General features: G+C 35.9%; 1 protein-coding gene and 1 long non-coding RNA gene across 2 annotated transcripts in view; one reads left to right on the top strand and one right to left on the bottom strand.

The window, feature by feature from the left end:
- Positions 1–7,542, bottom strand: part of LOC764175 (tyrosine-protein phosphatase non-receptor type 11) — a 31,432-nt gene extending 23,890 nt beyond the window's left edge. The window contains exons 1-2 of the mRNA XM_030987166.1: positions 7,420–7,542; positions 1,104–1,226 (exon numbers count right to left, since the gene is read on the bottom strand). Coding sequence (XP_030843026.1) covers positions 1,104–1,226; positions 7,420–7,433 — 137 coding nt within the window. The 5' untranslated portion in view covers positions 7,434–7,542. The remainder of the gene's footprint in view (positions 1–1,103; positions 1,227–7,419) is intronic.
- A 3,192-nt stretch (positions 7,543–10,734) lies between these two features.
- On the top strand, positions 10,735–14,405 carry LOC115924599. Its single transcript, XR_004064385.1, has 3 exons — positions 10,735–10,744; positions 13,215–13,423; positions 14,323–14,405. It is a non-coding gene; the product is annotated as an uncharacterized LOC115924599 (long non-coding RNA).
- Positions 14,406–15,202: the final 797 nt, after the last annotated feature.

Raw genomic sequence — 15,202 nt, 5'->3', positions numbered from 1 at the left:
TTCAAGCTTGCCTGCATGAAAATAACATTCTAAAATTTGTTTTGCATTGAACTCTATGCAAATTTACAGGGGCTCTTTTCTGATTTTCGGGGGCTCTTTTAGGCATTTCGGGGGCTGATTCGCCCTGAGCCCCCGTGTATTTTTTTCACTGAATACAGTATGTCAAAAATTAATGGACTGGTGAAAAAAATTAGCACAATGTGGCCTGTAAGTGATCAGGAGTTCATGAACTCACTAGACAGACTGTACATATATTCATTTAAAGGGTCTGATTGAGTACTATTTGAAGGTATGTATGAGTTCATGCATAGAGAAATGAGCTATTATTCTTCTTTTCTTTGTTTAAATTCCCATATGGTTGAATAAACATAGAAGCAACATTCATGTCACAACATAAAATGAGCATCACCAATATTTGTTCTCAAGTACACCTGTATGTCAAATGCACCTTTTTAAAAATAAATGAATGAAATAAATGTTGCATTTAAGTGGGAGCATTGTGGTATAATGGTGAAGGTTCTTGATTCCCATACAAGACGTCCCAGGTTACATCCTTGCCTGGTGCTTACATTAAGAGAAAGTATTTTGCCCACATTTGTCCCTCTTGACCCAGGGGTATTAAACCTGTTGCCTACTGAATTCTCTCATTCCCATAGACTTTACACAGGAAGACACAGAAGACAATGGGTTAAAACAGGTACCTTCATGTACATGTAGCAATGCAAGGCCCACAGGAAGAGTACTAAAAATACTGATGAGGTTAAAGGCCCACTGCACTACTTGTAGCTACTTGCGCCCTCTATATAACAAACAATGACTAATCGGTGACCATTGGTCCCCCATGATCCTCTTTTTCTTATGTTAACTGAGAGCTGAGTTGATGAGATAACCACCTGTCCAGTGACCTTGCAGGGCAGTCTAATCCCTCCTGTAAACTATGGCAGATAAGCTTTAATATACATGAAGGTTAGTAAGACCCAACTTATCAATAATCAATTATTAATCATAAATTCTTTCAAAGCTCTAATCTGTCATATTTGTCTAAGTGTCATGTAAAGAATGTCCCGTACGTGACATATCAAAGTAAACGTAAAGGTCCATACCTGACTGATAGTGTGAAGTCACCCGGGTTGCTCTTGCTAGGTCGACATAGAAAGCAGCCATCAAAACCATTGTTGAGAAGGAGCTGTTCAGCCTCCATCCCAGAGATGTTTGGGTGGAACCATCTGGAGGACAAGATTAGCAAAATAATGGTGTCTTAGTCAACTAGTTCAAACATTTAGCTAAAGAAAAAAACATTTCAATTTTAACTTCTATTTGAATCTACAATTTCACTCATGAAACAGAAAAAACATATATAGTAATTGTTAAATCAGGACAAGTATTATAACAAACAATTCAATTTTAAACAGTTGAGAAAAAATGAGAAAAAGGGTAAACTAAAGATTTAAAAAAAATCACATTAAAAAAAAAAAATGTTAGTTAGAAAGTACATGTACATTGTCAAAATATTGGCATAACTGTTCAGTATCTCTTCAGTTTCCATGCATTTGGTTTCTGTGTTTTGGGGGGGGGGGGGTAAAGGAGATTCAATGAATGCTGTAAAGGTAAAACTGCTGGGGAATTTCTTCATTAAAGCTGCTCCTTTAAGCTTGTGACATCTTCATAACAATTCTACCTTTAAGATAGAAGGAAATGACATGTTGAAAATCACAGGGAACCATCTCATTATCCTATTAGTGTCATGTGACCAAAATAAGGACAGAAGCTCAGGGGAATTTCCCTGTCTACCTTTAGCATGAAACGATGTTTAATAGCTAAGTAAATATCTGATTACTTTATCAAACAGACAATACCAGCCTTACATGTTGTTGTTTTTTTAATGAATAAACCAATCCAATCAATCAATGTTCATAATGATATCTTTATATTAAAATGTACATGTATTGTATTTGAAGTGCAGATACAAGGTATCATTAACAATGTGACGAAAGGGGTCAAAGCTACATGTACATGAAGGATTTATGATTCTTTTTAATGTTGCTCAAGATTGTTTTTGTTTATCTCCCAAAATTATAATATCCCGATCACCAGAACAGTGACTTACATTTACACAGTGCACACCATAAACAATCAGGCATTGTCATATTAGGAATGTCTAAACAGAACAATGTGTACAACAATTCTGTTCTGTATTGCCAGCAGGGTTGCCAAGTTTAAAACACTGACATTTTACCAAATCAGGCAAATTGAAGTGCTCATACTGTAATCATGTATATCATGTATAGTGATTGCAACTATTCAAGTGGATTTAACTTTCTTATTTTTTGTTTGAGTTAATTCAAACTTTCACCAGTCTGCTTCTCACATTTGTATGCTTTCTTTTTAAGCGCACATGTACATGTAGATGTCTGTTAAGGTAGGATTTCCCTTTAATTTAAATTCAAACATTATACTGTGCAGTATATTTTGTACATGAAAGAAGTTTTTATGTCCAAATATTACGCTGTATTATGTGCATGTACATGTGGGTCTGGCATCAGTAAAAGGCTGCGTACTAGATACACATGTTGGAGTACACATCCCCTCGTCTTAGGCATCTTCTGTCAATTATGGCTGTGAAGTGCACTAGGAGGGAGGAATCGAAAGACAAATTGAATTACCAGAGCGGGCTCCCAGCCCAAAGGGAAATGCTCTCCACGGACATGTCTGCAATTAATGTGCATCCCATATTAATAGACAGACCTTTAGATACAGTACATACACCCTTTTTCAGTCTTTAGCACTTAGCAGTGGTTGAATACTTTTTACTTGTTTTTGGTTCATGACAGAGAAAAATGAGAACCAAAATGACTACCATGCAGGGGAAGTGTTTACATGTAAGGCCTACAGTGCATACATGTGCATATACAGTTTAGAGGCTATATATTAAACATACGTGTCCTTATTTTCAACAAAATTAATCTGTAAATCTTCGCTGGAAAGTCGCCTGCATGTTTGGATCGTTCAGGAAATCGCAGACAAAAAAAACACTGTATGGTATCCGCGCTCGTACAAAGAAACTTTTAACACGTAAACCAATGGGATCTCATCAAAATTTATTTATGCGGCCCGTTAACCGGGGCATTCGGGCATCTTTTGAAAAGATTATTAACCGGTAGGCCGGAATGCGGGTTTCTTTTAAAGACTTTTGACCAGTAGGCGGGCAACTAAAATCACGACTCCAATTTTGACCAATCAGACGGCTAGATTTCTAAAGAGTCTAGGTATATAAAGTGAATGAGTAGCAGATTAATGAGTACAAACACAGACGCATTGGTATTTCATGATCGATTCGACCCTACTGGGCTAATTCGGCCTCGCATTTGCAGCAAGGCAGAGTTCTCCCAAAATCCGAGTTAGCCGACTCCTGCTGTACAACATACAAAATGTACATTATACTCAAACCAAAATACCTTCACTTTGACATGAGTGAACATGTACATACATTTTTTTAAAAATGTAATGCTTCCTGGGAGAAATTTCAATAGTTTGAACATATTTGTGGCTTACACCCAGTAAATGAGATCGATTGATCGATCTGTAATTGAAAAACACGTCAGAAAAAATCTTGGAACCAGCGGGATTTGAACCTGCCATCTCCTGCTTGCCAGGCAGCGACTCTACCACCAGGCCATCACTGGTCCATGGCACAGTCACGATGAACTAGAAACAAATACCCAAGCTCTCCTGATTCATTCTGACTTATTAATATTCATTAGTCCACCATACACTGTAGGACAATATTACTTTTATAAATGTAATGCTTCCTGGGAGAAATTTCAATAGTTTGAACATATTTGTGGCTTACACCCAGTAAATTTACTGGGTGTAAGCCATGAATATGTTCAAACTATGTACGTACATGTACAGTGGTAGTTCATTTATTTTCATTACCTAGTTGTTTCCTTTCTTTCTCAGATTTATTTCATGTTTACATGTAAAAGTGATCAGTGTCTTATTTTAATTCAGATCAGGGGAGCAAGGGAGACTAAAAATTTGCCTCTTTTCCTTCTTTTTTTTCTCAGTTTCTTTCTTGTGTGTAAATATATATATATATATATCATCTTTATTCAGACCAGGAAAGTAATGAAACAAAAATCCTGCCAAAGAAAATTTCTACAGAATGTATATTTCTGTACAGACTGTACAGACTTCAGAGTCAATAATTTTTTTTAAATCTAATCTCATCATATCTACAGGTATCTCATGACATTTCGATAACCATCATAAGTCAATAAATCAGAGAGTCTCTCTTCCCCTAAATTACAAAGTAATAAACTTATATGTATATAGCATGCCATTAAAATACATTTCAGGTTTGCTGGACTTTGTGCTGGGTTCCATCCAGTGAAATAAGGTGAGTCGTAAAAGACAAATGTGCTGTATAAGCTCATCATCATACAAAGGAAACCATGGTTTCCTGCAAGCCCATTTTAGCCCCAAAAAGGAGAGCACAATCTCTACAGAAATAGACATTTCCTTTGGCAGATTGTTAGACTTGATGGCTCCCCTGGTCTGAATCACAATGAGACACTGGGCACATTCACACACAGGGGAGAAAAGGAGATTTGAACTACGATTTAAATCAACGTTTTAAGCTCCTATTTAACACGTGGGATAAAATTCACTTCCACTGCCCTTTACTGCAACACACAGAGTGCATATACAGTATGCAAGTCAGGGTTATTTACACTCACAAAAAATGAACTACTGCATATAATATATACAAAAGATTTGATCGCTCTAATTAATAAAGGCATGTTCACAAACATGTACAGTGTACATGACACAGCAAATTGTCTCAAAAAGCAAAAAAAAAACAGCTATTACAGTGTAAAACAGAAAAACGAAGAAGACAACAAGAAAACCTCCCTCGTCCCTCGTCCCTCCCCCCCCCCTAACAAAAAAAAAATAATAATAAAAATAACAAATAAACAGTTGGAGAAAAAAATTATAGGTAAATTTCCCCCAAGAGAAGGAGGAAATGGAAGAAAAAAAATGCTTCCTGCTTCTAAAAGGACACATGAACTTTTCCCCACTTTATTTCATAATAGACTCTACATGTGCATTTTCGAAGTGGGGCTTCAGAAGTCATAACCTACATGATACTAGGCCTGTAACCGATCATCGGATCGGGGGCCGATCTTGAGCTGATCAGGTGTGATCGGATAATAATTTCTGATCGTTGATCAATAAAAATGATCGGAAAAAAATTGGGAGATTTTGTTTTAATGCCGAAAATTTTCAAGTTTTGGGCTATCAAATGCTTTTAAAAAAGTCATACATGTAGCTGGGATTATTTTGTCATTTGGAGTTGTTGTAGACCATGTTTGTTGATATTAGTGCCTTTTCATGACTTTGAAATTAATAATATTGGTCTATGAGAAGAGGCAAAACATGCGGACCGCCATCTTGGATTATAATGTACTGTAGGCATGTGTACTTCCATAGTCAAAGTTAACACAAACATGTAGCATTTACTTGCTACTTGTTTACTATTAGTCTATAAATTTATCAATTTATTCTTTTTCAGGTTTTTCCAAAATTATAGACTCATGTCAAGTCAATTTCTGGACCTAGAGAACCTTGCATTAACATGTATAAATCAAAAACATATTTCATATTTATAAGAAACAAGAAGGTACCGGTGCACACAAAATTGAATATTATAGACATACATGTACATTATAGACTAACAATGAAGAAAAGAAAAAACACCCCTAAGATTCAGTTTAAAATAAATTATATATAGCATATCATAGAACACACATACATGGACATGTACAAAGCAGTCTAATACAGGTAGTAAATGAGAATATGTGATATTCACAAGAAATGAAAATAGAAATATTGAACAACAAAGTATTTTAAAAAAGTAAAAAGGAATTTAAAACCAAACCAATGAGAGAAATAAAAAGTAAAATCCATCTGGAAAAAAAAACATTTCCAAGAGAAACTGGAAAGTGTAAATTACAGATAAAGATTTACAGTTTTGAACATTAAATAGCAACGCCTTTATTACCATAGGCCTACAGTGGCATTTTTATGGAAAATAAATTGATCTTGTAAAATGTCGAAGGCCCTTTTCAAATCAAGGAAAAGAGCACCATTGACTACCAGGTACACATGCCTTTGTCCATATTAATGTATCTACACTGTAGTATAGGCTGAATAGCTTCAACTATTTTGGTCAAGCATGTCATTGTCAATGTTGAATACCCAGGCCTACAGTGTACAGCGTACATCCTAATTGAGATTCCCTTGGGATAGATTTTGTTTTAAAATACTAATTAATCACAATAACTGGAACTACTGTACATATAAATATTGCATTTTCTAGAGGAAACTAAGATTACAGTTGCTAACTGAGCACTGTGCGCCTGTGTGAAGTTATCTACTGTAATGAGGATCTGAGACATTACGGTAGATAACTTCACTCAGGCGCGCGCACGCCCGCCCGCAACCCACCATTGGTATAGTATTGTGCAGCGGTTTGCCGTGAAACCTGTGAAAAAGTGTATACTAATATCAACATTTATCTGAAAAATACTCCAAAAATAACAAGAAAATTGACACGAAACCGGTAATAAACATAACAACTTTTAACTCATGACCTTTATTTGGACATTTAATGTAGACTATTTACTTCATTTTGGGTAAGTTTGAGTAGGGTATCTTCATGCCGGAGTTACGGGTCAAATTTTGGATAGGTTTCTGAACAAGCACCCAATTACCTACATGTATATCCTGATTATACGATATCTTGCCTTGCAAATTATGATTTTACCTTTTTTTTGATGGATCACATTTTTGTATAAATCAGCTGTAAACCCAGTGCGAGAAGTAAAGGTCTTGTTGTTTTAATGACTTTTTCAGTTCCAGTGTGCACGCCGATCGGACATCAAATTTTTAGATCGTAATACGCCTGGAATCCTCATTGAATGATTGATGATAAATTAAATGTCTAAGACTAAGAGTAAGACTCTAACGTCTACTGTTTCTAGACTTTACTCTAGTTGAACCAAATTGTAGTAAAAAAACTTTGCCGTCCATTTGGTAATAATTGAAATAAATGAATTTGTGAAGAACATGAGATATCATATTCATAGATCGAATATCACATTTGTTTATATTTTCAAAATTCATACAGCCAGGAATACTCACACTTCTATCTACTACAGTACGACTTCATAGCCAACCCGGCAGCTCAGGCCGGGAAGTGCACATTCATTGGCATTGTAAACTGTACAGGATTGTAGTCTTTTTGACTCAACTCAACAATCATCTCGACCAGGCACAACCAAAAATCACACATTCATGACATTTGAAAGATATTACTGAAATCGCTTAGGAAGAAAATAACAATAGTTTAATTACCTTCTAGACGCCATTGTCAAATCTCGGTTAAATAAGATTTATCTACCAACTCCGCAATATATCCGGGTCTCTCACCCCAAATTATTATATCAAAGGTTTGCTGTGTACTTTAGAGATCGAGAGTGATTGCTGCATTGTACGCTAATGATATGCACATCGCTCTCGTACGCGCGGTATATAGAGAGCGTGCGTATACAGTCGAACATAGGCGCCTATTATGCTACAGTATTTGTGTTAGGCGGGCGGGCGCGCCCGGCCGTGCGAGGTATAAGGATCTAGGACAGCTCAGAGGTTATCAGTGCCGGATTCAGCGGGGGGGGGGGGGGGGGGGGGGGGGGGGGGGGACTCAGGTGTACGTGCCCCCGGTAAAAAAAAAAAAGAATAAGGGGGAAAGGGGAAAAGAGAAAAAAGAGGGGGAAAGAAAGAACAGGGAAGAGAGAATGAAGAAGAAAAGAGGGAGGAGAGAAAAGGGGAGAGGAGAAAACTGTGAAGGAGGAAAGGAAGAAAGGGGAAGAGAAAGGAGAGAAAAGGCGGAAAAGGAAGAAAGAGGGAAAGACGGAGGAGAAAAAAGGGAAAAAGGAGAATAATGAGAGGGGAAAAGAAAGAAGGGGAATGATATTATAAGAAGGTGTTTTTTTACCGGGAAATGGGGGGTGGGGGGGGGGGGGGGCACGCAATTTTGCAGTGTGCATTTTATGAGGTCCCTCTTGCCAGGTGTGTAGCTCCCCCCCCCCCCCCCCCAAAAAAAAAAAAACACAAGAAGAACACAAAAAGAGATAAAAGGGGGAAAGAGAGAATTTTTGTGAAAAGGGAACAAAATGAAGAGAATTAAACAACGAACGAAGAGAGGTGCGAGAACATGAGGAATTGAATTTCTTTTAAAAGAATACGGGATAACAACCTGGGTCAGCGTTAAAGGGGGTCATGGGGGTGCAACGTTCCCCCCCCCCACCTGTCAGGATATTGGCGGTAAAATTGCGCTGCTGTCGGGGAAAAGTGAGGAAAGGGGGAGGGGGGAAATGAGCCTAGGGAAAGGAAAAGAAAAGAAAAGACAAGGAAAAGAAAGGAAAGAGAAAAGAAGAAAGAAAGAGAAGATAGAAAAAGAGGAAGGAGAGGAAACAAAGGAAAAGAAAGAAAAGAAAGAAAAGAAAGAAAAAGAGAAAAGGAAAAAAAGAGAAAAGGAAAAAAGGAAGAGAAAAAGGAAACAAAAGAAAGGTGGAATGAAAGAGAAGAGAGAGATGGGGGAATGTTTTGGGGGTTAAACCCCCTCAATAAACCCCCCTTTTTTTGTTGCTCAAGGGGGGGATGTATGGTTGAGTAAAAAAAGAATTAATGCTCCTTTCCCTCCGTTTCACTTCAAAATACAAACTTTTCCTACTTTAAAGGAGCAAGGGGTAAAATCCCTTCCCGGCCTAGACAATCTGCCCTTTAAATGTTTACCATCTAGTACATTGTGCCGCCAGAGTATTTTAGTCTTATCAAAATTATATTTTGGAATAAAAATAAACGTCAACTGCAGGAATGCAAGATACATCTCGCTAGGTATTTTGATGAAGAAATAATATTTTACACATTCTAAAGTGTATACACTTTAGAATGTATATATGCTTTCTGAAGGGGAGGGAGAAGATAGAGGGAGAGAGAGAGAGAGAGAGAGAGAGAGAGAAAGAGAGAAAAGTATTTATCTCATATACCAAATATAAATTTAAGAAAAAATATCACAAAACTACGACTGAGCGCACACAACTTACCCATAAAAACGGGAAGATATAAAAGACCAGAAAAAATGCCTCCTGGCCTAGTTTACGATTCTGTGAAGACTTCAATGATGAATCTACTCGTACATCTTTATATTTATCACATTTCCTAGTTATAAAATTGGATAAATATAAAGATTACGAGTAGATTTTCTTGAAAAATCAGCGATTTGGAAGAAAATTTTAGTAACTTGGAATGTCTAGAAAAATTCATATATATATAATGAGATTAGACAATAAAGATATAAAAGATCTTTTCTCTTCGTTCATCAAAAACATTATTGCAGTAAGGGGTAACTTTTAGACTATTTTTTATTATGTAACAACAAAGTAAAACAAAATATAAATACAAACTTATACAATTTGATAAGAGATAAGTATACAGCCTTTTTATGTTCTCTATATTTCTTTTATATACTCGACCTAATGTATTAAACGACAATGATCAACCTATATAGACAAGGCAAAAATTTACAATCTTGTGTTTTTGGTTCAATTTTACAGTAGGTCGCATATTTAAGTACTATTACGTCATTTATTTTAGGCCGAATGACTACCTATTGCATTCCATGTACCTCATAAACCAACATGTATTTTGTATATTACATGAGTTATAATTTATTTAGAAAATTGCTATATAACGTTTTATATATCTACTATCTTCGGATGTATTATTACGTGAAGAAAAAAGATTTTTCTGCTGTATATAATTTTCCTTCTGTTTTGCTACACTGCATTGTAAATTAATTGATATGATATATATGTTTACAAACAGAATATTGAATTGTTACATTGTATTGTAAATTGATTTATATGATTATATTTCATTGCCTCAATATGTCCACTTTCTCTTTAGAAAGCGAAATATACATGTCATTTCTTTTTGGCTCAGCCCAAACAATTTTTTTTTCTTGTTACACTCGGCCGATACAATACAATCCCTTTTATTCCTTTACTATTAATATAATAATATCCGGACCATCTTCGCTTGGTGTCAGCTTGGGTTTGTCCATATTAGATCGCCCTCCCATGGGTGGGTTGATTTTTGCTCATATAATACATTTTTTTCACACACACTGTGAGTTTGTTAGCTCACCCGGTGTGATGGGGATGTGCGCATCTTCAGGTATACTTGTTGTAGTCATCCATGCTGTGGTCGATGCATCGTTGGGTAGTTGTTCTCTGAGAGTATTTTGTAAATAGTTTTATATATTCCATATTTGTTGTTGTATTCATGAATCAGTTATCTTTGTCACATCATATGAGGGGGCCTTAACTTAACAAGCTGTGCTTCAACCAAGGTCTCCTCGTCTTTCTCTATTCTACATTGCACTGTTATTGTACTGTTATGATTATACTCTATTATATTTTGTCACATGTGTTTTCTGGAAGACAAATAAACTTGAACTTGAACTTGAACTTGAACTTATATCTGCCACGAATATTCCGGACCCAAACGAGAACACAGCACTGCAAAATACGTATTTTACAGTTATGTTGGTGCAGACCCTTGCTTTATTATTTGTCTCCTTGAAGACACCGTCTTATCACGATTTTCAGGATCCTCTGTGAGTAAAACCGCCCAGTTTATTATGTTTTTTGTGTGAACCAAGTGGGTCTAAACTTTTATCAACAGAAAATTCGTTTATAGATGAACTTAAAATTTACTTAGTACTACTTTTATATCAATTTAATTGTTTAATATACGTTTTCCTGGACAGTTTTTCCAAGTGTGGGGACTAGTGTGTAGTCCCACAACCTGAAATCCACGTAAGTCGCAACTGTCGGATTCTAAAGTTAGAATCTCGATCTAAACTCACACATGACATAGCTGCATTACTATCCCATAATCCTGGCTGTGTATTAAAAACTGTTCTATTGATTCTCAACATTTCAAACACCACTGTACAAAACTCAACTGAGCTGAGTTCACTCAAAATCGGTACTTTAGTGCAACCAAAAAATTACTTTTTTTTTTACGAGGGCTCTTTTCAGATTTTCCCTTAAAAAAATAGCCCCCCTTAATTATTTTGCGGTGGCTATTTTGGAGCTCAGGGGGGCTTTTTTTTTTGAAAGGTTATATTTTTTTTAAACGCGGTTTTACCTAATTAAATTCCAAGCAAAGGCAAATATAGATACAATTGTAGCATACATATGTCATGTAGAGTATTGCAGACATTCAGATACCCATGATTTATTCACTTTGTGTTAAACGTGTGGCTTTATGATTTACATATACATGTAACTAAAACTTGTCAAAAGGAGTGTTTTGTTTAACTGTTCGTTTTTCATATCCTAAGAAAATATTATCACTGACACGCGGGCTAGGAATTAATTTTTTTATGGGGGCTACTTTTCCCCATTGCCTAAAAAAAACCAAGGGGCTACTTCCTTAAAGCCATATTGTAAGCTGTAACAATAAGTTGTGTTTTTCCTTAGCCATCATACTACTAGCAACCAAATTGGTAGGTAATATGTTATTTAGTCTTTTTTCTGTCCCAAATTTAATTGTTATCATGGACAATGCAATCCCATTAAAACAAAATGTAGACCAACTCCCTCTAAAATTGTGTTATTTAGACCATTTATAACCATTAAATGTGAGTAAATATTTTTACTGTTGTCCCACATACCGATGTAGGGTCTATTTGTTATGCCGAAACATGCAAAATCATGGCCTTATTTTTTTTTTATAGACTCTAATTCTAAAGGCCAAGCCAAAGCTAGTTTCATTTCGTAGACAGAAATTGATGTCATCATCACTCATGACAATTGGCCTGGCATCGATCGTATATAAATAATTTAATTTAATTAAACAGTTGTAAGAAAGATTCTGAGGAGTAGGAACATCCTTTATATATTTATTTACGGTTTTTTTATAACAAAATTCAATTTCTGTGTACGAAACTTGCTTTATACCGATTTTACAGGAAAAAATGCGGCATTGATTTTGCACGTTTCGTTATTACAAATATATCAGTATGTGGGACAACAGTAAAAATATACTCGCATTTAATGGTTTTAACTTATAAATAACACAATTTTAGACGGAATAACATTTTTTTTAATGGGATTGCATTGTCCATGATAAAAATTAGGGCCAGAAAAAAGACTAAATAAACATATTACGTACCAATTTGGTCGCTAGCAGTTGAGCTCTCGTCACTCGCAAATACTTATTTGCTTCATACAAGGAGCATGCGGGCGCGCGCTGGAGCTGAGTAGTACGTTTCTGTGTATTGTGAACGTGTGCGAACTGCGTATGCATTCATGCTGTGCACGAAACTACATCGGGGCCGGTGGCCTGTCCGGCCGCCGGGAGCTTAGGCGCAGGCAGGCGGATACCGCTGTAGATCTAACTACAGTAGGTACGACCGCCGATCCGCTGCAACTCACAAAACTTTTAAAATGTTGATGGAAGTTTCTAGTTTTGGAGTTGGTAGTTGGAACGGAGATTTCACTCAGACACATCAATAAATTGGTTTATTAATTCATAGGGAATATCAATTTATGGCGGGGGCGATTTTTCAAGATATATTGATTTTTTTTCGCCCTCGTCTTGATTTTTACCGTGGCGATTTCAGAGGTTTAGGGGGCGAATCGCCCGTCGCCACCGTGTATTTTTTTCGTTGCTTTAGTGACAATTGATTGATGACACCTAAAATACAATCTTTTCAACTTACTGACGCTGTAATCTGTATGTTGCTGGTGTGACTTTGATTTTTTAATCTTTTTCTCTTCTCTCGGATTTCATTTCATTCATTACCTGGGCTATTTTAGCTGAGGGTTCTTCTGCACTTCTCAATAATCTTTAACCATCATGAAGACAAAATTATGTTATTATGATAATATGATATCATGTTATCCAATATAACTCATAAAAGATTCATTAAATAGTGCATGTAACTCTCTTCTAATTACTGTTTTGAAATTGACCGTCTGACAGTGTCGGGATAAACAACCTGTCCGGACACACAATGTGAGGGTTCTACATATGCGTTCATGCAATTTCTTTCTTGTTTTTCTCCTGAACCACAGGTGGCTGCCGGCTGCCTGCCCATCATGTCAGAGAGCAGTGCCTTTGAGTGTCTCAGACCATTATGTGTGGTGTTGATGAAGGAGCAGACCTTGGAGAGCATCCAGGCTGTAGCGAGGAGCATCCAGGATCTAGATACAGAGAGTCTTCAGGCATTGCAACAATATGTCCTCTTCCCTCTTAGGATCCTCCTTAAAAACCAATCAAAACTGTGAGTTAGTTATCTCAAATTAATTGCAAAGTTTACTTATCTCATTTTAACAAACTTGTTTGATGGTTTGTGTGTTTTTTTGCCGTTGGTAAATCCTCCTAATGATTATTCAAATATTTGCAGAGTTTCAAGCTAAATCATTTTTATGTATTTCACTGTAATGTATGATGTATTTATTACATGTATTCGCAATTATATAATCATTCACAATTATATAAGTGCCCAATAATTCAACGCTAATGCCTGTACTAGAAAGAAAATGTAAACTATGAGCGAATGAAATGACACTCTTATATTTTTTCCTTTACTCTATTTTCTCTCTGTAGTCTTCCCCAGCTTGTCCCTTTTCATTTCTCCCTTTCTCTCTTTACTTTATATATAAATTGTAAATTTGTTCATGTTTACTATCAATTTGAAGTACAATATGTTCAATGGTTCTTCTTCATTTCTAATGTAAGTTTTTGTTTCTTGTCAATTTTGGTGAATTTATCGGATTCTTCGATATAATTTTAAACAATGCAGCTATGTAATCTTTGTTTGTATTTATCATATATATTTTAAATACTTAGTTTTCATCTTAAGTACTGAGATACCTGAAATTAAATACTAGTGTACTTTCAAAAAGTTCCTAAATCTGGGCCCTGTTTCATAAAACTTAATTGTTATCAATAACAAGTTATAATAACTGGTATAAGCTACTGAAATTGTGGCATTTGATTGACTGAGAGCATATTTATCATAGAAATTTAGCATTTGTTATGAAACAGGGCCCAGGTTATCCAAAAGTATGGTGTAGGTAATTTAACACCTCCCTGGCCGTCAACTGACAACTTCTCCTCCCATGTCATATAAATGAAATTTAACAAGTGCTTCTGTTTTTCCACATTCTGTTCTTTTAGTTCAACTGGAGTGTGTGAAGCTGGTGTACTGTGCATGCAAAGCATACTGGAGAAGACAACTCTCGTCAACTGGGAAATGTTCTCTGATATTTTCACAGCTCTGTGTGTTACAATCAGCTCCAAACAGTCCAATGGGCAAGGTATGTGTCGTAGACCATTTCACCACGCTGTATTACTATCAGTTGGAAGAGGCTCTTTTTGTGATAAGCAGGATACTAAATATGTGTACATCTCTTCTCTGAATATTTACGATTGAGCTCTGTCTAATAAACAGTTGCAATCAATCACAACTTATTTTCGATTGATATCAATTGCAACTATGTACATAAGAGATAGGTTATAGAAGACTCAATATTGTAAACTTATGATTGATTGGAGGAATTGCATTTGATTTGGATCAATCACAAATATTTATAACATGGGGCGCTGAAATCATTTACCTATCCTGTGTAACACAAGCAATATTTCATGTGCTGAACATATCACCCAAAGAATTTTTTTGGTCATGAACTGAGTGTAACTTGTTTATGATGAATGCTTCGTTTGATTATGTTCCCTGAATGTGAGTATTGAAGGCAAAACATTGTGGAAAGTGAGCCAGAAAGGCAGAAAGTATAATTTGCTTTACAAGAAGATGAGTTGAAATGTCTCATTGTATCTTAGCATCTGACGGATCTGAAGAGTTGAAGCTAGCGGTAGTGAAGGCATTGACAGCTATGCTGAAATCTGCTGACCCAGTGTGAGTATAGCATTAATGAATACAACAAACAAAACAAGCAAAATAATTATCATCAAGTTTCTTAAAAGAAGATATACTGCAATGAATAATCTTGATTATTGCAGCACAATTATAAATAATTTTTTCTTGTTAGAACTTTAT

This window comes from Strongylocentrotus purpuratus, unplaced genomic scaffold (genome assembly GCF_000002235.5).
Source record: "Strongylocentrotus purpuratus isolate Spur 01 unplaced genomic scaffold, Spur_5.0 spur5_scaffold_16, whole genome shotgun sequence".
NCBI classification, from domain to species: Eukaryota; Metazoa; Echinodermata; class Echinoidea; order Camarodonta; family Strongylocentrotidae; genus Strongylocentrotus; species Strongylocentrotus purpuratus.
This window is presented reverse-complemented; position numbering and strand designations above follow the sequence as displayed.